The sequence below is a fragment of the Delphinus delphis genome, chromosome 7 (genome assembly GCF_949987515.2).
Source record: "Delphinus delphis chromosome 7, mDelDel1.2, whole genome shotgun sequence".
Classification (NCBI taxonomy): domain Eukaryota; kingdom Metazoa; phylum Chordata; class Mammalia; order Artiodactyla; family Delphinidae; genus Delphinus; species Delphinus delphis.
In genome coordinates this window covers 63,677,671-63,701,173 of record NC_082689.1, presented here as the reverse complement: position 1 = coordinate 63,701,173, position 23,503 = coordinate 63,677,671, and the positions used below count along the sequence as shown (strand labels likewise).

The 23,503-nt window shown below is 43.8% G+C and overlaps 1 protein-coding gene across 1 annotated transcript in view; it reads right to left on the bottom strand.

The window, feature by feature from the left end:
- The window catches only part of STK39 (serine/threonine kinase 39), a 309,660-nt gene extending 291,130 nt beyond the window's left edge, over window positions 1-18,530 (bottom strand). Inside the window, exon 1 of the mRNA XM_060016642.1 lies at window positions 17,598-18,530. Coding sequence (XP_059872625.1) covers window positions 17,598-17,790 — 193 coding nt within the window. The 5' untranslated portion in view covers window positions 17,791-18,530. The remainder of the gene's footprint in view (window positions 1-17,597) is intronic.
- Between the last annotated feature and the right edge of the window lie 4,973 nt (window positions 18,531-23,503).

Sequence of the window (23,503 nt, the reverse complement as noted above, 5' to 3'; positions counted from 1 at the left end):
CCGATGCTATGGCTAAAAGGGAAAGAGGAAAAGAGAAGCTGAAAGGGCCGTAAGGATTATGAATGAGCCAAAATCCTGACTCAGCAGAAGAGAGGAACAGGTAGACACAAGCAAAAGCAGACGCACAGTGACTGGCTAAGTCACACAAGGTTAGAGGATCCGGAAGTGAGGATCCAAAAATTCCTGCTGCTGAGGTCTTGTCCACTCCCAGGGTTCACGAGAACATATTTGACTGCAATTCCCAAAGACCTAGAGGCTCAGTTTTTTCCTGGGCTGCTGCAAAACCTGGGATGATGGATGAGATTCCTGTCTCCCCATCCCCATATCTACCTTTATAAAGAATGCCCTGTGATGTGGGGGTAATTTTAGTGAATCCCGGGTCCTTTTAACCAAATGGGTATATTAATCAATTTAGTTACATTCTATAACCCAGACTTTTCACCAATTCAGAAAGTCTTTCCATACATTTGTCCATGGTAATAAACTGCACGACCTTACACTGTTTTAGTTCATAAAGTGATGCAACTTTGATTTCTTAAACTTGGGTGATTATTTTTCTCTTTCCAACCCACCGCCATTTTCTCCTCCTAGTCTTAGATATTGTAGGTCTGGGTCAAGTACGGAATAAGGCAAGATGCCATCTCAATCTAACACTCTTCTATCTTTAAGACCAGAAATGGGAGCAACTAAGAGGGCAATTAATTAACATAACAAGTGCAGGAGATTTTTCACAGTATCTAGCAAAAGTGCAAATGGCAATACCACTAGTCCCTGCAATCCCACTTCTGGGTATCCATCCCACAGAAGTATGGAAACCTGGAGACAACCAATAAGTTAATCACTAGAGGACTGGTTAAATAAAGTACATCCACAGAATAGAAATGGACCCGGAACAGAAATAAATTGGCATATTTTAAAATGAGGGGGATCTATAAGAAATGACTTAGAATGAAAGCTGTGAATATTTATAATATTTTACTACAAATACATATAAAAAATACACAGGAGTAAAATATACATGTAATATATATTACTTGTAGAAGTAAAATCTGTTAAGTGGTAGAATATGATGCACAGTTACCACATTTCATGTACAATATTTACATTCAGAAAAAATCTATGTGTATATTTATACACAGAAAAACATCTAGAAGGATACCCTGTATGGTCAATTGGGCGTGTATCGCTGGGGAATGAAAATTTGAGGGTTGTTATTTTCACCTATTTGACACAAAAGTATTTATTATATCTTTGTAATTTAAAACTTTTTTAATAAAATAAAGACTAGTCGTGCCAACAGGTATTTCATCCTTTTGTTCAAAATGCTATGCAATTCAACCTTAAAAGACCGAAAAGCTCAACATTCAGATCATCAAATTAAATTCCTAGAGATTCCTTTCTCCCACATGTCCCTGAAATCAAAAAGCCAGTTCTACAGAAAGATATCTTACCAATCTAGAAAATTCTCGCTGCCAGCTCGAGGTTTGATATGAAAGGTCAATGTGAAATCTAAAAGTCATTACTGTGCTCAAACACACCCACAAACAACGGGAAAGTTACTCACTCTTAATTTACTTCTATCCCAGAACTTTCTGTTAAGATGTTTTCACTTCCCATCAGCCAAGTACCAAATACGGTGATCCATAACACATAGAGGACAAAAGCCAAAGCGTAACAGATACTTCTAAGAAATGAACTGTAACACAGACATTAAGATTAGACTGTAAATGTATTCCAAGAACACTTAAGTGTGAAAAAATACACATAAGTTCTCTGTCCAGTAATCATAAAGTATGCTTGACTCTCAGTATGTACCAAGTTCTCAAAAAACAAATCACTTTTGCCAAGCAAGTATTAATCTAAGACTAATTTATTTTTCTTGCTCTAAACAAATTAAGTGTGAAAGTACCGGGAATGCTGAAAAGCATTAATTTCCAAAATTATCAATTTATGTTTTTCTGCAGTCCTATCCCATTTAAACTTACACTCCTCCAGCAAAATTCAAATAGCATCTAGGGCTTCCCTGGTGGCGCAGTGGTTGAGAGTCCGCCTGCCGATGGAGGGGACACGGGTTCATGCCCGGTTCCAGGAAGATCCCACATGCCGCGGAGCGGCTAGGCCCGTGAGCCATGGCCGCTGGGCCTGCGCATCCGGAGCCTGTGCTCCACAACGGGAGAGGCCACAGCAGGGAGAGGCCACAGCAGGGAGAGGCCCGCATACCGCAAAACAAACAAACAAACAAACAAATAGCATCTAGTCCTGGGCCAGGTGGTAACTGGTGATTTTCCCCCCTTTTTATCCGCCTGTATTATCCAAACTTTCTATAATGACCATCTATTATTACTTGAATGATATTTTGGAACTTTAAAATAAATTAGAGTGGAGTTTTTTTTAATAACTCAGAGGTCTTGGTAACATCCTTTTCTCAGCCTTTCTTCCTTAATGTGAGAAAGCAGTTTGAGCCAACCGGTTTCACATATTTTATCCATGTACAGATCTGTCTCCCCTTTGGAATAAACAGCAAGCCACTTAGCATTTAAATCTGTATATGTATGAAGATAACACCCAGCCCTCTTTCCACATCTAAAAGCATATAATATTGTAAGGGCGTTTACCAGAAAGACATTGCAATTTAAAAAATGGTATACTTGCACAACTCCCGTCCTTCTATGATTTCTGCCCTTAGTATATGATGGGCAACTTCTGTCAATAACTATTAATGGGTTTCTAATATTTTTATCCTAATAGGCTGGCAATTCTTTTTTGAAAACTGACTATAAAACGGGCAGTACAATATTGCTGGATTGACTTCAAAGTAAAGAAACTTTCATAATTGTCTAAGCAACAATCTACCTTTAAACTGAGTGATGCATAGAAAATCTGTTGTTTTTAGAGCTGTGATAGACCTACTTCACTGACTTCTATGAGGCAGGAGAAACAATTACATATGCATGCAAACAATCTATATTTTTAATGTGGTGCTCTTGAGTTTTAAGAAGGTCAGTCTGGAATAGAACACCTCAGGGCTAAAAAAGGATCAGCATTACACACACACACACACACACACACACACACACACACACACACAACACACACCCCTCTGCCCTTCAAATGTTACATTAGAAAAGACATGTTTAGATTTCTTAGAAAGTTATACATTTCTAAAGCCACGTTTCTAGCCAAAATCATGCTGATGGATGGTTCACACAAAAAATTAGTTTATGAAACCTGTAATCAACCACACTATAACAATCAGGGGTAAGGCAGTCAGGTAATTAGCTCCCCTACCACAAGTTAGAAACGAATGTTAAATGAATGACAAACATTGTGTACTCATCACCCTTGAGCTACATAAAGCTGTGTGGTAGAGAGTTTGCAAAGATGGTAATAAGAATTCCTCCCGTCTCTGTACACATGTCCCTTTACCATGTGATTTTACTGTTCCTCCCAGCAAGCAGGAAAATCAATCTCCCTCCCGCCTGAGCCTGAGCTACCCTGTGATGTGCTCTGACCAACTGAAAGAGACACAGTGACGCTTTGTCACCACCAAGCCCAGGCCTCAAGAGTCCTTGCAGCTCCACTCCAGCTACCTTGGAACACAGCCAAGGGATGAAGTACGGGCACACTTGCTTGAGAATGAGGAATCAACGGAAAGAGAGGGCCAGCCAACAGCCAGCACCAACCACCACATACATGTTGAGACCATCTTAATATAGATAGCCCCAGCCCAGCTGGTCAAAGACTGTCCCTAGGCGAGACCAGCAGAACTGCCCAGTGAAGCCCAAACTGCCAACCCATGGAACTGTAAGCAAATAAAAAGGTCATTATATTAAGCCATTAAGTTTTGGGGTGGTTTGTTACACAGCTATACATAGCTGACGCAGAGACCATCAGCACTGAGCCTTTCTGTTCATCAGAGACACCTCCCTTGAAGGCAAAGCTTCAAATGAGGGGCCCACCTCAGCAAGATGCTGCCACTAAAACTTTCTGGGAAAAGTTACATTGTCCCTACTTGCCTTGGCCCCTTGCTGAACCCCTGCAAAACGTGGAAATGTCCCTGAGTCCTTACTCTCCATCTTATTCACTCCTGCTCAGATCCGACGTCTTTTGGTGCCTCATGCTAGTCTTTGTCTTCCAATGATCCCATCTTGTCTCTGGCTTCACAGATCTGGTTTTGGAATCTCACACCCAACCCCTCTATTACACATCCTCACAGTCCCTCCGCTTTTGCTATTGCTATCCCTGCCTCTAGACAAATTGCTCGTTGTAATTGCAAACCACAGTCCCAGATAATCTCATTACTTCTGTGAAGCAGTGATGCAGAATCTATTAAAAATAACAGTAAACAAAACTGACTTTAAACAACTAACAGCACTGTTCAGACGAGAGTCATTGTGTAAGGCTAAATAACGATTCTGATCAAGCTACAACTGATAAAAACAGCTTGGGCAATACCTCAAGAGCAAATTAATGTCACATTAGAAAATCAGTCTCGTTTCTTCATTAGAGGGCTGATAGAAATGGGTAATTTTTTAATTTAAAATAAAATGTCGCTATAAAGTATAAGTGGACCCCCTTCCACTATGTCCCCTTGAAGGAAACAATACTTCTTGTGCATATCAGTCCTGATATGATTAATTTTAAAGTTGGTCAGACCCCATAAATACCACCTTTTCACATTTTTGTCACTCCCTTTCTTCCAAGGAGCTCCAAGAGAATATTTCATTTTTAAACAACTACGTATAGCTGAGAACAATGTCACTCTTCTTTTTTGGCCATGCCACACAGCTTGTGGGATCTTCCCCAACCAGAGATTGAACCCAGGCCATGGCAGTGAAAGCCCAGAATCCTTAACCACTAGGCCACCATGGAACTCCCAAAAATGTCACTCTTAATACAGGAGGCTAAATGGACCATAACCTATAAGCAAAAGCCAAACAAGTGCCTGACTGCAATGTTTACCTATCCCAGTGACCGCACAGCAGTTACCCTCTTTGTCTTTAAGACTATTTAAGCAAATATATAAGCTACAAAGCCGCCTATGTTGCCTATTTTTAATGGGCTCTGAAGAGTAGGACATGAAATTATAGCCTTTAAACAGTCTTGCTGCTTCTATGGAAACAATCAGGAAGATGGCTATAGATGAACTAAGAGGCTCATTATCTCTTCACCCTAGAGACTGTCACTTTTTTTTTTTTTTTTTTGCGGTACGCGGGCCTCTCACTGTTGTGGCCTCTCCCGTTGTGGAGCACAGGCTCCAGACGCGCAGGCTCAGCGGCCATGGCTCACGGGCTTAGTTGCTCCACGGCATGTGGGATCCTCCCGGACCAGGGCAGGAGCCCGTGTCCCCTGCATCGGCAGGCGGACTCTCAACCACTGCGCCACCAGGGAAGCCCGAGACTGTCACTTTTTAAACAACCAATGAGAATTTATTTTAGTAAAGATATACAATCTAGTCCTGATCTAGACTTATGCCAAAAATATCACTATTCTTAAATTTGTCCTAATGATCATTAATTTGAAAACACACAGAGACACTTCCCCTAGTACTATTTCAGCCACCCAAACTGCCATATTAAAAATGTTTCCGCAACGGCCCTTGTTGAAGGTCAGGCACTGGATTTAGGACTCCAGAAACTTGAAAGGGCATCTACGAGGAAAAATAAAAAAGGATTACATAGTAAAGCATTCTCTGTGGCGGCCCCAGTCACCCTAGGGACACTAAACATAAGAAAGTACAAACTGTTTCTGAATTGCCCAAAATTAAACCCAGTTAATCTCCCTACACAGATATTTGTTTTCACCCACCCCTATGTCATTAATTCCCTCTCCTAACAAAAAAGGTGTCCTAACCAAACAGTGATGACTGAGTTTGAATTTCTGTTAAGGTACTGACTTCAATACTGAACGTTTTATTTGCTTTGTGTTATATAACTTAGACTAAACTATTAAATCCTTTAATTACTCAATTACCGAAATGTTTTAAAATCAAGGGAAAAGAAGGGACCATGATTCAAACTCACCATTTAAGTGACTAAAACTGACACAGGTATCATTTTTTTTCTAAGTGGAGTTAATTTCACAACGTCTTTGTAATTTCACCAAAAAAACTATTTTGTCAGTTCTTTCTTACTTCATTACATAAAAGAAGATAAACTGAAGTGATTCTGTCTACCACATCCAGCCCCAAGACTCTGAAGTGATTTCTCAAGGAAATGTAACATTTTGATACTTCTGAAAATACTGGATCTCATTCGGGAGGATTCCGTGTTTACAGTAATCACAAGAATATCCTAGAATGAGTTAAGTGAGTAAGATAAAAACTCATACTTCAAAACTGTCTTTCTACGTCAGCAGGGGTATCTGTTTCACCATACACAAAAAATAACTGTCCTTCTGAAAATATGAATCAATTCGCTTTCTAATAGAGCACAGGGTGAAAACAATTTTTTTTTTTTAATCAGGTTAGCACTGTTTGTCTCCTTTTGTACTTCTAAGTCAGTGGCGATGCCTTAGCATGTTATCAGGAGGTAGCCTCGGGATATTTACAGCCATCATAATAATATTTAGTCAGTTTCTGAACATTTCTGAGAAATTACCATCCAGCCCTCTCCAGTAAGACTTTTTGTGGTGATGGAAGTAATCTGTATCCGCACTATCCAGTAAGGTACTTTACTGGACAGTGCAGGTTACAGACCTAAAATTAAATAAATAAAATACAGCTCCTCAGCTGCAGTAGTCACAGTTGGCTGCACTTGAAAATGTGGCTCGTGTCACTCAGGAACTGTATGTTATTTCATTTTTAAAGACTTTATTGTTTTAAAGCAGTTTTAGGGTCACAGCAAAATTGAGAAGAAGGCAGAGACTTCCCATGTACCCCCTGCTCCCACACATGCACAGCCTCCAGCATTACCAACATCCCCCAAAAGAGTGGTACATTTGCTACAACTGATGAACTTACACTGACACATCCTTGGCATTCAAAGCCCACTGTTTACGTTAGGGCTCACCCTCTGTGTTGTACATTCTGTGGGTTTGGACAAATGTATGACACGTATCCATCATTATGGTATCACACTGGTATATGGTATCACAGTTTCACTGCCCTAAACATCCTCTGTGCTCTGCCTCTTCATTCCTTTCCACCCCAAAATTTATTTAATTTTAATTAATTCAAACTGAAATAGCCACATGTGGCTAGTGGCTACCATTACGGACAGCTCAGAACTAGACACTGCTAGGAATGCCGTTGCTGCTCTGACTGCTATAAAGTTATCAGCCTGGCAGCAGGGACCTGGCTCTAGTGCAGAAGCTCTGCTCCAGCTAATGATCAGCCCTGAAGTACATCTATTTCCTGCTCCTCAACCTTTTATTTGCCATTTCCCTCTCTCTCTCTCTCTCTCTCTCACTCACACACTCTCACACACACACACACTGACAGGTTCCACCTCACTGACAGGTTCTAACTAAGGATTAAAAATACAGTCTAGGGCTTCCCTGGTGGCACAGTGGTTAAGAATCCTCCTGCCAATGCAGGGGACACGGGTTCGAGCCCTGGTCCGGGAAGATCCCACATGCCACGGAGCAACTAAGCCTGTGCGCCACAACTACTGAGCCTGCGCTCTAGAGCCCGCGAGCCACAACTACTGAAACTGCACACCTAGAGCCCGTGCTCCACAACAAGAGAAGCCACCGCAATGAGAAGCCCACGCACCGCAACGAAGAGTAGCCCCTGCTCACCGCAACTAGAGAAAAGCCCACGCAGCAACAAAGACCCAACGCAGCCAAAAATAAATAAGTTAATTAATTTTAAAAATATATATTTATAGTCTATTCTAACAGCCAGGCAAAAGATGATAGGTGAAATGAAACTTTTATGTTTATATATCACCTGGTTTATGTGTTAAATAAACATGCTCTAATGAAGAAAGATATATAAAGATCATTTCAACCCCTCTAAAGAAAGATTTTTACTATAAAATCTATACGGTAAATATGTTCCCAGATAAGATATATATTTACTTCATTAAAATGGTAGTTATAAAATTCACTGAGTCGATAACATTTCTAACTTCCTCCTTCCCACCAATGAGGAATCAACATGATGTAAGTAGAAGAAAACACTGAACTGGGAACTTCCCTGGTGGCGCAGCGGTTAAGAATCCACCTGCCAATGCAGGGGACACAGGTGCGAGCCCTGGTCCGGGAAGATCCCACATGCTGGGGAGCAACCAAGCCCAAGCACCACAACTACTGAGCCTGCGGTCTAGAGCCCACGAGCCACAACTACTGAGCCCGCACACCTAGAGTCCACGTTCCACAACAAAGACAAGCCACGGCAATGAGAGGCCCGAGCACCGCATGGAGAAGCCGGCGTACCGCAACAAAGAATAGCCGCTGGTCACCGCAACTACAGAAAGCCGCGCAGCAACGAAGACCCAACGCAGCCAAAATATAAGGAAAAAAAGAAACACTGAACCGGGTAGGAAGCATCGGCCTGAGATTCTAAGGACTTCTGGACCACAGGCAAATTAAGTTAAGTTGTTAGAATCTTCAGTTGTAGAAACAAAGGAACAGGAATGGACTTTCTCTTCAGTTTCCTCCAAAATTAAATTTCATTATCCCCCTATATTCCTATGCTATTCCTCACTTAGGAGCTGACCTTAAAAAGCCAGCACTGACCTATCATTCCTACCCCTGGGCACTCTCTTCCCCTGCTTTCTTGAGTCATCTCATAATTAAGAAAGGGGCTGGTGACATTGCCAATTTCAAAGGAAGGAAGAAAGGAAAGGAAGGGAGGAAAGGATGAAGTGAGGGAGGGAAGAAGGAAGGACAGACCAAATAATTCAAAGTAAAATGTCAACAACACAAGATACGCCAATAGGAACCAATCCATAAAATGAATCCTTTTCAATCCCCAAACAAAACAGAGCAGGAAAGAAACCAGTAGGGATGCCCCTTATTACAAGCCCCGGTACAAACTGATGCTACCGTTCAAAACAAGATCACAAGTTCTTCTAAGACCTCAACCATCAAATAGAGTGATTGTGAGAAGTTTCAGAATTGTCACAGGTCACTGGCTTCTAAAACATTCCCCCAATGAAGATCTCATTCACATGATAGAAAGTCATCCATCTCTACTTACCATAGTAGTTCTTCTGGTACATCAGTGACTAAACGTTGGAAACCTGGACCCCATAAATGTCACAAGGATGTGTATTTTCACCTGAGCGAAGAAGTGAATGAACACCCAGACTAGGCCTCTGAGTTATACTAAATGCCACTTACTAGGAAGAAGTTTGAAGATAAAACTATTTTAAAATGATGTTTTAAGTTCTATCTTAAAATGATGTTTTCCCATACATCAAAATATACAATTAGTTTAAAAGGTCAATTCATCTAATTCCTCAATGTCCAAGAAGTTTTTTAAAGCTTTAAGTGAGAGTTTATTCCCAAATATTTGTTTGGCAAATGGGAAGAAACTTGAAATACATCAGCATTTACTGACATCAGGTTCCCAAAGTGTTTATGTAAATCAATTCTGAACTAAAGCTCTGCCGATCCATTGTCTAAAGGACTGCTATTTCTCCTCTACTTTCCAGTTAAGCCGAATCTAAAATGCCTTTCTAATTAACATACTGAATTCTTCTTTAGCAGCAAAAACTTGACCAATGAACAGCGGATTTGGAAAAAGAAACACCTGAAGCACTTGAATCACTTCAGCCATCTTGGAGTTGTTTGGGGATAATTTAAGCAAAACTGTCCTGGAGGAAAACGTAAAACCTCACTTGATTACATGGAGAATTTTTTTTTTTAATGGGGAAAAAAACCTTTCCCAAAAATACACCACAGAGGAATTACAATACCTATTAGACTGGTTTTGACTTTAAAAGATCCAGTTCTATGGTCTTAGCATGTACCACACCAATCCTATCACCCCCCAGTCCCTTGTCACTTATAAAAATACAATTCCTGCCATCGTATCAACCTTTGAAAACCACCCGTCTGATATTCTGCTGCTGTGTTTCACCTGTATCCCTGATCTTCTTCAACAGTCCTGATTTCTACACAGCAAGAAGGCCCACAGATCTTCAAGGTTGGGTTATATATAACTACACAAACAGCAAGAGAGAGCTCATGGGTACACTCAAGAAAGGAAAGCTCTGAAGAAGAGGAGAGGCGCGCTAGGACTTCCCCCACCCTGCTCTGCAATGCCTGAGTGAAAGGACGCAGAGACTGTGGCAGGGAGCTCCGGGTCCTTTAATCTGCAGAGGCCACCTCGCAGAACAATGACCTCAGGAAAGCCAGGCCTCTGGCTGGCTGCCTGCCTGCCTGCACAGCACAGGCAGGTGCAAGTACTCAAAGTGCTTACTCTTGATCTGGGAGGATTAATGAGCTAATTTCTACAGAGCCCTTTAAGCTGATTGGCCCAAACGCAACTGAATAAGCATCATCATTAACCACAGGCAAGATTAAATCTTCAGGATCCAAGGAGGCAAATATTCAGAAGCGAGGCAAGGTTCCTCTTCCACAGGGGGTGGGAGGGCATTTATCCCTAAAATTCAGAGCTTCATCCAGAAAACACTTAGCGAATCTTTAATAGGAGGTGTGGGCTATGGAGGCCAAAGGCCTGTCCTCAAGGAGGAGTGCCGGGATGGGCAAGGAGGGAAACCATCTGCACAGGGTATGAGGACCACCGGGGGTGAAAGAGACAAGAGAGGAGCAGAGGGGAAGGCGGTTCAGGGGCAGAGGCTGTTTCTGTGAAATCATTTATTCCGGGTCTTAAAAGGGAGACCGGATCAGGGTGGGCTCCGTTTATGAACACGCATCAAGCTATACATTTATGACATGTATACTCTTCCTTGTGCATATTATACTTCAATAAAGGTAACGCTTAAAAGGAGAGACCGGAGTTCTCTGTTAAATACATGAAAATGGAACGGAAGGGGTGTGCAAGGGTGTTCCAAGCACAGGGAAAACTTGCCTAGCAGGGGCTGAGAAAGCATGAAGCATTTCAGCAACTGCAAAAAGGTTCCCACTGGCTGCGAGTCTGTCCTGAGAATAGAAATGACAAAGGGTGTGGGGCAGAGGGGGGAAACAGTGAATGGGAGGCAAGAGACAATTCCCGAAGGCCTTAAACACCTGCTCAGAGTTCATCTTAAGGATGATGGAAGAGCCACTAAAAGCGTTTAAGCCTGGGGTTAACTGATAAAACTTTGGGTACAGCAGTATCGCTTTGGTAGCAAGGCACACTAGAGCTGGAAGCAAGGCTGCAGACAAGGAACCTGGTCAGGAAGTCATTACAGTCATCCAAGTTAAGAACTGATAAGAGCCCGAACTGAACTGGCAATGGCCAAGAGGAAGAGTGAGAGACAGATCAGAGAAGGGATCCAGCACGCAGAGTATTTAGGACTGAGGACCAATCAGATGTGGGAGAGAAGGGAGACGGGCAAGCGCAGGCTGAGCAGCATGTTTCTGCTTCACACTCAAGGGTCTTGTGTAAGATGGAGAACGTTGAAGGAGCAGGATTACGATGAAGCAAAGGTGGCGAGGCAGTGAGTTTCACTGTGAGTATGAGGTTCTGTGAAGTATCTAAACAAAGATGTTTAAAAGGCAGCCCTCATACCAGTCCAAAGACCAGAGAGGCCCTGGGCATTTTAGGCAGTGGTTGAAGCCTCAGACCCATAGAGAAGTGGATCCTGGAGCAGAGATACGCGGGGAAGGAGCAGGAGAAACGGCAGATGGTGCCGACTCCTGCAGAGAGAGGAAGAGAGGGAAAGCCTGCAGTGTCCACTGGCTGCAGCCACAGAAGGTCACGGTGACTGTGGACATTCCAATTTTGGCTTCTTAGCAAGAGGGCAGACGCCAGATTGCAGTGAGCTGAGAAGTGGATGGGAGGTTCTCCACTGGGAAGGGAAGGAAAGAGATAAGGCAGGAGCTAGAGGAAGAAGGAGTAGTGAGAGTGTCGGTGTTTTGTTCTCTTTTGCTGTGAATGATTGGAGGGAGACGAGAATATTTATAAGTAGAGGGAAGAGCAGCAAGGCAAGGAAGGAGACAGGAGAGCAACAGTGATGACCTGATCTGCAGACAAATGCCCCGTCCCCTGACCCGCTGGGGCACACTGTGACCATTTCTTTTAGTCAGCAGCATTTCCTGCCAGCACGGCAGCCTCCGCAGGGCGGATGCAGAGGTGGGAGAAAAATGCAGTCGGAGCAGGTTGCTCACAGAGCCCTTTCGCGACGGGCCGTACCTCCAGCAACCTTCCCGCAGGATGCTCTCACCACTTGTCAGAGGGCCATCTGGCACCCGAGGCCCCGAGCTGTCCTGTTCCACAGGTCTCTGCAGCTACCTCCCCGCAGGGGCCTCAGGCTGCCCCGCCAGCAGCCCACTGGAAGGCGCCGCCCACTGAAAGGCGGGGGCTCGCGGGCCAACTCCCCCTCCTGCAAACTCCCTGATGCCAATTGAGCAGAGAAACTCTACAGGACGCTCCACAGTCTGGCCAGAGTCAGGGCAGTATTCTCTGCCGGTAACTCGGAGCTGATCAGCCGGCGCAGCGCACGGCAGCGCAGGCTCAGACTCCCGGAGAGCTCGCCCTGTGCCAGGCACTGTTCTAAGTGCTCCAGAGTCTCCCTTTCTCTGCAACCCTATCGTTATCATCTCCAGGTCGAAAATGAGGAAACCGAGTACAGACACCTCCAAATAACTGGCTCAAGGTCGCGAGGCCAGCGACTGCCACTGCCAGGCCATCTGACTCCAGAGCCCGCCACGTTTTAATTTACTCTCCAACACCATCAAAAATGGAGGATACAACAGACTTATAAGAGACAGGGGGAAATTTATAATTTTATCTGTCACAAAGCAAATGCATAAAGTATTATAGAAATTCTAACATTAGCTTCTCTTAACCCAGAGATTTTTCCCACATGCTAGTTTGAACAGCACATTTAAAAGCATTTCTATTGAATTAATTAACACCACCGAACTGTACACTTAGAAAATGGTTAAAATGGTAAGTCTTATGTTACCTATATTTGTATATTTTACCACAATAATGAAAAAAAACGAAAAGAGCAGTTCTATATACATTTTTCTCTTTACAAAAAAAAAATAGTGAAACGATATGAAAATCAAAACACCTGCGCGAAGCTAAGCATCTCAGGACTCTGTTTCTTCTAAAAAAAAAAAAGCCAACATGGGACTTCCCTGGTGGTCCAGTGGTTAATACTCAGCGCTCCCAACGCAGGGGGCCCAGGTTCTATCCCTGGTCAGGGAACTAGATCCCGCATGCATGCCCCAACTACGAGCCCACATGCCACAACTAAGGAGCCCGCATGCCCCAACTAAAGATCCCGCGTGCTGCAACTAAGACCCAGCGCAGCCAAATAAATAAATAAATAAAAGGCAAATTAACAACTGACAGCAACAGCAAAGCAGCCCGGTTTAAAGGTCTGGGAGATTAAAATACACACTCAGTGCTCCAGGCCTCTGAGGTCCTGTGCAAAAGAGTGTGACGCAGTATGGTTCCACTGTCCTCAAGATCCCTCTAGAACATCTATAAAACCAGTTCTAATCCCTAAACCACAGAGCTCCACAGAACCTCTGAGAGCACAGATCAGAGCTCTGGGCTACTGCTCCTTGAAGACCTGGAGAGTTGCCTATTACTTGTGCCTGGGGAAGATACACCGGAATGGTTAAACAAAGCTCCCGGGAGAGAAAACAGAGTACTTGAGAACCCCTCTGTCAAACTACAGTTAGGAGTCTAGGAACCAAATTCTTTTTGTTGACTAGAACCAGAAATGCAGCAGGTGGTACTTTTGGATCACTCTAAATGACTGCCCAGGATAAAAGTGAAGCAACGCTGAGAAATAAGGTGCAAAACTACAGACAGACTCATCCTGCAAAAAGTATCTAAGAAAATCAAACATGCTCTGAGGCATGGGTCTATTTAGTGTTTCTCAGAGGAAAACCAACAAAGATAACAGACCCTGCTAGAACTATCCGATTCTAATAAGGAAACTGATACTGCATTGAATATAACTCTTTGACAGGAAAGTTCCTTGAGGCTGTTCAATCGATTAAGGAAGCCCAAGTCAACATTTACATGATTCACTTTTTGTTCTTTGTTTAGCAAATCAAAGTGATAATATTAATACCACCAACAAATAAACTAATTTTTCAACTAGCATATCTTTGGGTGCCCCATATACTTCTAAAGAGCGAATCTGAGAGATGGCGGGGGGGGGGGGGGGGGGGCGGGGGTTGAGGAACAAGGATTGATGAGGCTGAAGAGTATTAAGCTAGAACACCTCCCATGAGCAGTTATTTCTATAGGAGACAGAAATATTTGAAATCTACTCATATTGATGGCTAAAACAAGGAATTTAATCATTTCATAACATGGTTAACCCCTAAGTATAAAGCTCCCTCCAATAGATTGTACATCATTTCCAGGTCGCACACAAACTTTAGAACCAGACTACCATTACAAACTCTCCACTGATCCTTCACCACACAAGAACAACAATATAACAAAGAGAAAACTTTATTTTTAGACTTGCAAAATCCTGTGTTTATTTTTCTAAAACAGAAGTCGAACAACTGAACCTGCTTTGTTTGGACTTTAGTAAGCCTCTTCTCCTCTAATCTTGAGACCCCCAACCTCTGCCAGAAGGAAACGAAGAAGAAAAAGTGCTCGGTGCCACGCTGCAAAGCTAAAACACCTTGCCTCTCTTGGCCTTCTGCTCAGGCACATCTGAGCCTCCTGCTGGTCACGGTTCACACTGTCGCAGCCCTATCATATGACACCTGCCTTGTGGCCGGGAGAGGCCAAGGCTGTCCAACCGCACTCGTGTCGAAACTGGTCCAATGTTTGAACTACTAACTTCTGCGTGTAATGTTTAAGCAGAAGTGCTTAACTGCAAGTTCACTCTTCATTACTTAACAAGCATTAAACGCTAAATGGAAATGGGTTTGTAATTCCCTATAAACATTAAGACCCTGGAAAGCCCTATTCCAGCAACTTGACTTCAACACGGGCCCCCCACAGGCCATCTCTTTCAGTTGGAAAATTACGAGATAAATTTTAAATGCAGAAAAGCCCTTTCCACACTGTGAATGCGCAAAAATCAATGTAGAAGTAATAAGCAGGTGTTTCTGCTTGAAAATTCCTCAGGTAAATTTCTTTTTAATTAAATGGACCAACCATAATTAACAATGCTGCTACTGCAAGCAGAAGGAAGCCCTGCAATCAATCCCCTCACCTTAATTAAACTAAGATTTTCTTCAGTTTAGTTGACAAAACTGATCAGCTCAGAACATTGTTTTAAAAAAGCAAAGCTTGCATACTGACCCTAATAATTAACAAAATAAGCATATAAATTGATTATAAGTAAGTGCTGGTCCTGACCCTATGGAAACTATGTGGCTGATACCATCATTCAACTTGTATGCATCATCCCTATGTGCTGGAGACAGAGGGAGAAATAAGACCCTGGAAGAGTTCACAGCTAGGAACTCCTAGCTAGGAAAGGCAGCAATGGAAATAATCAGGCACCTTACAAACTTACTCAGACTTCAAAATTCAGCTCAGATGTCTTCTGTGGAATACCCTGTTTCCTTATTTCTCCTAGCAGTCAATCCCTCCTTTGTGCTCTACCAGTGCTCACTCATCACATCTTACAGAGTCGTTTACTTGGGAAGTCCTTGAAGGCAGGGACAATTTTTATTAATTTCTATATTGCTAGTACCTAGCACGATGCTTGGGACATAGTAGGCCTTTAGATTTTGTTGACCACATAAAAATTATGGAGTTACATGCGGTGAGATATAAAAAGAGGGGCAGAAGCCACCACACTTTGCCTTGGGAGAAGGAGAAGGTTTCTCAAGAACATTCACACTGGCCTTGAAAGCTGAGTGAGATTCACTACAAAGATGGGCACTTAAAGAGCCTGTGAAAGGCAACAAGGAATGGAAGGCCAGACGGGTCCTAAGACAGCTGACTATTCAGGATACAATCAATGCAATCAGAATATGAGAGGGGGCAAGCCAGTTGAGAGCAGGCCTTAAAACTGGGAAGACGAAGGGGCTTAGCTACCAGGTTAAAGGAGTTTTCACTAAATACTCTAGGCTTTGAGAAGCCCTTGAAAATATTTAATCCACGCAGTGACAGGAAGACTCGTCCTTTTAGGGTCTTTGGCCAAAAGTTATGAAAGTTCTTGGTTTTCAAAGAATTTTATGTACAGATGCTTATTTTAGGTTATTTGGAGCTTTTATAACCTAGGTTAGGGTTAGGGTTCTGCCCTTCAGTATTTATTTCAGTCTATGCTGTTTCATTCACACAGCAGCAGATGATAAAGGCTCGTTTAAACACCTAATGAAATTCTTAGTATCTGTTTTAATTTTTTTTTAAGGGAGGAGTGGAGCATTCTTTTTAATGAAAAGAAAAAAAAAAGTTTAAGAGGAATATCCTGAATTCCTTTTTCATCACCGTACTTAAATATCAAGATATGGGAAGGCAGCATCCCATCCCAGCGCCAGTAAGGTTAGAAGCTGAGGGCCCACTTTACCTGGTGGGTTCCCTAACTGGGTTTAACAAGCCTCTCAGACGAGATGATCCAATAAGGGCCAACACAACTCTCCTGGTCCTTCACGTGTTTGGCCCAGGGAAAGGTAATGCCGGCTTCTTGCCATTCGACTTTGCCAAGTTTTTAAAATGTAAGATAAGGTGGTATTTGTGGGCCGACTAGAAGGCACCGAAAGGCAGAGAGCAGATCACCGACAGCCTTGGCTTTCATTCTTGCAGCTCGGCCTTGGACCAGAGGGAAGCATCGGCCCGGCGCAGGGCAGAAGGCCAGGGTGCCTGCTTTCCACGGGCGACCGGGCTGGGCAGTAGGCGGCGCGCCCAGCTACCGAGAGGCGGGTACCCGGGAACGCCGGGCGGCGCGGAGAGCCGGGCTGTGAGGCGGGCGTGGAGCAGCGGCTGTCAGAGAGGCCAGCATCCTCCCCGGCCTCGGGAAAGAACCTGGGCCTCCGCAACTCCTACGTAGCCTGGTTACCCACGCCGAGAGGCTGCTGACGGGAGACCGAGGCGCGGAGCTTGGAGAGCAGAGGCGCGGCTGCGCCCGCTGGGTCCCCCAGGACGCGGCCCCCAAGGCGCGGCGCGGGGGCGCTGGAAGCCGAGGGCGGCGCCCCCGCAACCCCACCCCGGCCGCGGCTGCCTGCTCGCGTGGCCACCGACCACAGGCTGCGGGCCCGGCGCGCGGGAGGAAGAAAATGCGGCGGCATTGCCGGGTCCCCAGTTCCGCCGCCCCAGCGATCGGGGAGATAAAAGTTTGCAGCATGCGGCTCGTCTGCAGTGCGAGTCACATCCGCCGCGCCGCCTCCTGCAGCACCAGCGCTCACGGAACGAACAAATAAATTAAAAAAAAAAAAAAAAAAAAAAGCTGTTGAAGCCGGTAGGCCCAGAAGCCGACCGCTCTGCCTCCCGGGCGTGCATGGAGGCAAGCCCAGCATCCCGCGTCCCCTCCCGCCCAGGTCGCGCCTCCCGCCCGGCCTCAGCGCCCAGGCTGAGCCAGCCCCGCCGCGCCCGCAGCACTGACCGATAACCTCCTGCAGCTCGTACGCGTCCCTGCAGATGGGCCAGCCGACCGCCTGCGCCGCCGGGGCTGGGGCCCCGGGTGCCACCGGAGCCGGCGCTGCTGTCGCGGCCGCCGGGGCCGCCGCCGCCGGTGTCACCGGGGCCGCCTGCTGGGGCTGCTGGACGTGCACGGGCGAACCGCTCGGCTCCGCCATGATGCTGCCGGAGGAGAGCGAGAAGACGCGCCGGCCGGCGGACGACCTTCCACTTGAAACTTCCCTTCCCTCCCCTCGCCGCCGACACCTCTCGACCGGCGCACGCCCTCCCCGCCCGCCGCCGCCGACGCCGCCGCTGGAGCCAGCCACGAGGGGAGGGAGCAAGGGAGGCCGAGCCGGGCGGAGGGAGGAGGCAGCGCCACCGGAGGCGGGGAGGGGAGGAGGCGGCGGCCGCCGCGCTCGCCGCGCGCCCCGCGCCTCGCGCGCGCAGTTCTCTGTCTCCGCGAGGGGAACCGCCGCCCCGCCGCCCTCTCCCGCCCTGCTTGCGGCCGGGGAAGTTTCCACCGGAGGGGAGCGAGGCCGGGTTAGGTTAGCTTTCGGGGCCCGCGTTCCTCGCCCCCTCACTCCCTGCTTTCCGTGCGCCTTCGCCCCAGACAGTCGGACTCTCCGGAAGATGTCCCCTGGGGACCCCGAGGACGGGGTCGTTGAACCGCCGCCAGGTTCTCAGGTTCAGAAGTCTCCCCAAGTAAAGAGAACCTGAAGTTCATTTACAAGTCAGCGAGTGAGACACCTACACGCCGGCCATTTGTAGGACGCCAGTTAAAAAACAACCCGAGTTGTAACTTTCCGGCCACCTACCTGCCAATATCCCTTTCCCCACCTTGCCTAATCTAATCGCAGCCCTTCTGGTTTTTTCTTAGTGAAACATGATTCCTTAGGTCTCTGGCTGTTCACAGACTTTACTCATTTGTTCCAAGCCGCTTGGATCCCAGGGAGGTGATGAAAGGGCCTGTGCAGCTAGAATAAGAAGTGTAAGAAAACTTTGGACACTATTTCAAATTTTAGACCCTTAATAACAAGCCACATTAACCCGTTAGGACAACAGATAGCAGGCATTTCTTTTACAGAGCATACTGGTTGTCAAAGTTTGTACCGCAGCATAAATAAACTGCGTTGGAAACAATTGCTGCTGTTCATCACTCCCAAAATTACCTCATCCTTAAAATTGCTATGGTATAACCATAGGTCTTCCTAATTACAGGTGTCATATTTAACGCTGAATGTTCTGTGTGTTCCCCTGGTATAGATGACCAAGATTGCACCATCCTTGTCTTAAGGTGAAACGGTGCAGTGACCCAATGGTCATAATGGTCATTTGGCCAAAATTATCTTGTGTCGTTTTCATGATAAGGACTACTGAATAAGAATAATGAGCATATTAAAAAAAGAAAATCAGAAAGATTGTGATACTTTGTCTCCCGTGTTTATATACAAAAATCTCCTTAAATTTTTTTTAAAGATAATTCCGATGAAACCCAGAAATTCATTAGGAGAAACGTTGTATGTCTAATCAAAATATTGACGGAAACCGAACGGTGAGTATGCTTAATCTCTCACAGCATGATGGAACACTTGGGGTAAAGCAACTCCTGTGCTCTGGTCTACACACAGAAATTTATGCTGAACTGAGAAGTTGTACATTCTTTTATGAAGGAGTGTTTGAAAACTGTATTAATTTTAATGTCTGTCAAGAAACAGACAACTTCAAGAACAAATAAATTCTAGGCCTCTGATGTTTCAAGGGGGAAAGAATAGGGAACAGGAATGCTGTAACTGTTCACCTCTTAAAGTGCTACTCCCAAGCCGAAGAACATTTAAGGACTGTTTTTTAGGGAAAAGAAAAATGATTAAATGAATATGACTTCCATTTTGTCACATGAATTTATATTTTGACTTTCAAACCATGAAGGCCGGGAAACTGTGAAGGCCAGGAAAGTTCTTGGAACTTAATAAGAAAACATAATGTTGTCAAGACCAATAGCACAGATTTGAATCAAACACAGATCACTTAGTTTCCCACAAAGAACAAGTGTTCTGTAGTCATATACCAGATATCTGTACCCAGCAGACTACTTTCCAAGTGGCTCCTAGGATGATGACTTGTAAGAACTGATGACTGAGTGCAGACCCATCACTACTGCCAGTAAATCAGTTTAAAGAACATTTACTATCAGTGGCCTTTGGCATCATTTTTATATATGAAGAACAGAGCATGAATTATATTTTTAAATTATATAAAAGCATTGGATTCGAATTTTAAGTTAATGTTTCCATAAACAACTGAGTAGAGTGGTACTTAAAACTAGGAAATATATGTATTTAAAAAGTATTTAACTGATATGCAATTTCCCCTGAAAACCTATTACTAAATTTAAACTGAAAGGTGGCAGGGGAGGAAGCCTTTAAAATGTAAACAACGATTATTTCAATACATATCTTTATTCTTTATTTATCTTTATTTACATTTAGTCAGAGACTTTAAAACATTAGAAAGAAAAAATAAGAGGCCAAATTTTGTTAAGTGTTTACAACTACCTCATTATATGTCAGGGTTTCTTAACTTGAGCAGTTTTGATATTCTGTGCCAGGTTATTCTCTGTGTTGTAGAGGTCTGTTCTCCTGGCCTCAACTCACTAGATGCCAGTAGTACCCCCGCTCTCAGTCATGACTATCAAAAAGGACCCCAGATGTTGCCAAATGTCCTCTGAAGAGCAAATCACTGCTTTAGGTAAACTGAATATACAAAATTGTCATTTTATAAACAGATTATTGCAGTGGTTATTTGCATTACAAAGAGTTTAAATAGAGTTTAGTTATTCACAAATCCTGAAGAGGATCAGAATATGCTACCCCAAATATGCCACTTTGGCATAAGAATTATTTTGAGCTGAAGGCAATTAAGACACAATAGACACAGGAAGAGTTCTCTTCCCTCCCCCAGTCTGCCTAAAAACATGGCATAAATTGCCCTTTTGTAAATGAAATTTCCATTTATAAAGGAAATTTCCATTTGCAAAGGTGCCCCCTCTCCCATACCAGGAATGTTATCATGGAGATAGTGCTGAGATGAGTCTGCACAAACAACTCTTATCTACCAGTAGTTTCCCCCATACGTTTCCTAGTTACCTTCCCACAACTTACCCATACCCCCAGAAGCCCAAACTCCCTTTTCCTTGTCTAGTCACTTTTCCATAATTTATCACCCTTTGTTAAAATGGTATATAAGCCCCCAATTCTAACCACCCCTTTGAGTTATTCATCACTGAGTACTCCCACACAAATGTGCATTTCACATGCAAATAAACTGTGTTTTTTCCTCTTGCTAATCTGTCTTTTGTCAGTTTAATTCACAGGCCTCCAGTTACTAAATTTGAGAAGTTAAAGCTTTTCCTCCTGTACAACCTTTTGAACATCTAAAAGAAGATGTGTAGTGTAGTGGCCAAGACCTTGAAGAAAGAAAGTGCCAGATTCAAATCTTACCACCAACAACAATTTTTTTTTTAATCTCTGACTTTGGACTGACTTTAACTTTCTGAGTCTCAATGTCCTCATTCACAAAATCAGCATCCTAACTTTGACATGGGTTGTTACAACATAATTTGTATGTAAACAGCTTAACATAATGGCTGACACAGTAAATGTTCAATAAAATGAAAACCCTTATCAATGTCTTCATCATTATTCCTATCTGCCAAGATTTGTAACAAAACATAGAAGAGAAAGATTTATAATAATGGCAATCATGAACTGTACAGACTATAAGCTCCCTGAGGGCAGGCATTTTTGTTCCTTTGGTTCATTGCCGTATCCCAGTGCCTGGAATAACATCTGCCACAGAATATCCTCAGTAAATATTTGTTGAATGAATATCACACTTTTTAAATGGATAAAAACATGCTTTTAAGCATCAGAATGAGTCAGCCATGCCAAGGGTGGATTAGATGGGAGGAAACTGGAGGCGGAGAGACGGATTTGGAAGCCACTGCAATAAAGTTAGAGAAATGTGTATATGAATAAAGCCATGATATTGAGGATAATGATGAGGGGGTAGATTTAAGAATTATTTAAGGAGCAGAAAAATGGAACTTAATGACAGATGAGTTTCCTTTAAAAGTCAAATTGCCCAAATCCATTAAAAAAGTAGATGAACACAAGTACAATGTATACAGTGTTTTAGAAATACTTCTATTGAAGGAATGAGAGGTTCTCTTGATTGACAGGTGGTCCTTCTCCCATGGCTAACCTATAATCTATTGTAAAGTCACTTCCATTGCCTGGTGAGAAAAGGCCAGATGTTCTTGGGTGTGAAGAATATCTATAACCATATTTCCCATTTTCAACTCTCTTATAATTCCTGTTTTAGTAACTATGTTTGAGGGGAAAGTTGTGACAGAGCTGAACATTTATTTCAACAATTGCTTCCAAAGACAAGCACCCAATTTTTTTGAGTTAAAGTGATGGCAGGGCCATAGTAGAAAAGGTATGGGTTTAAGTCTGTAATAGTTGGATTTACATACTTGATCTGCACTTACTAGTTGGCAGCTCAAACTCTCTGAGCTTCTGTTTTCTTAAAATAGGGACAATTATCCCAGGATGACTGGGTTGCAGTAAAGATGAAATGAGTTGGTATGTGTAACACACCTTACCCACAGGGACACACTTTAGTAGTATAGCAGTGGCTCCAGAATTTCCTCCTGGGAGGGACTCAAGGGTGGTGGTCTCAGGTTGAACTGCATCGCCCCAAAAGACGTGTCAAAGGCTCAAACCCCAACACTTGTGAATGTGACCTTATTTGCAAATAGGGTCTTGGCAAGTTAAGATTAGGTCAAAATAGATTAGGCTGGGCCTATTCCAATGACCGGTATCCCTACAAGAAGAGGAAATTTGGACCCAGGGATACAGGGAGGATGCCATGTGAGGAGAGAGGCAGAAACTGGAGCGATATGTCTGCACGTGAAGGGATGCCAAAGATTGCCAGCAGCAACCAGAAGCTAGGAGAGAGGCATGGCACAGATTCTCCCTCAGAGCCTCCAGTAGGAGCCAACACTGCTAATACCTTGATTTTGGACTTCTAGCCTCCAGGCTGGGAGAGAATCAATTTCTGTTGTTTTACTCCACTGAAGTCTGTGGTACTTTGTTACAGCAGCCCTAGGGAAGTAATACTGCGGGATTATGGGATTTGTTCTTTAGCCAACTGCATTTCATTTGGACCAAATTTAGCAATGAGCACCAATGGAAATAACCACTGCTTTGGAGCCATCACTCTACCAAAGCCCTGGACCTTACGCTACAACTTGTTTTTAATCCAATTTTAAGTGGGGGGAAAAAAAACACAAAAAAGTGCAGAGTAAATATCTGAATGAATTTTCAGCACAGATGTCAAATGTCCATCTGAAAAATGCATTTGAGAACATATGAACCTTTCCAACTTTGAAGACCCAGGCATCCTACAATGAGCTTACCCATAGAGATGTCATGTGCTTGCCACTGACACAGCTGATGATATCTGTTACCCCAAGTCCAGAGCTGGTGTGATCCAGTTTTCTCAGGTTAACACAATTTAATGTTAAGGAGTCATTGGTGCCTATTTCCCAACCATAAATGGAAAGAGAGGCTTAAATCTATTTTAAGCTAAATGATTGCAAAGACACTGCTTTTTAAATTCATGTGATTTAGGGAATTAAACTTATATGAATTGTAACTTCCAGACACGTGTTTTCATTTATTTCCCAACCTACTGTTGAAACTGACTTTCTATTGCATTTTATGTTACAGACAAAATTGCTCTGGTGACAATTAATGCCTCTTCACTTATCTTAGAGGTTTCTGACTATGATTTGGGTCCTGATAGAAGTCTCACTAGAAGCCCTAC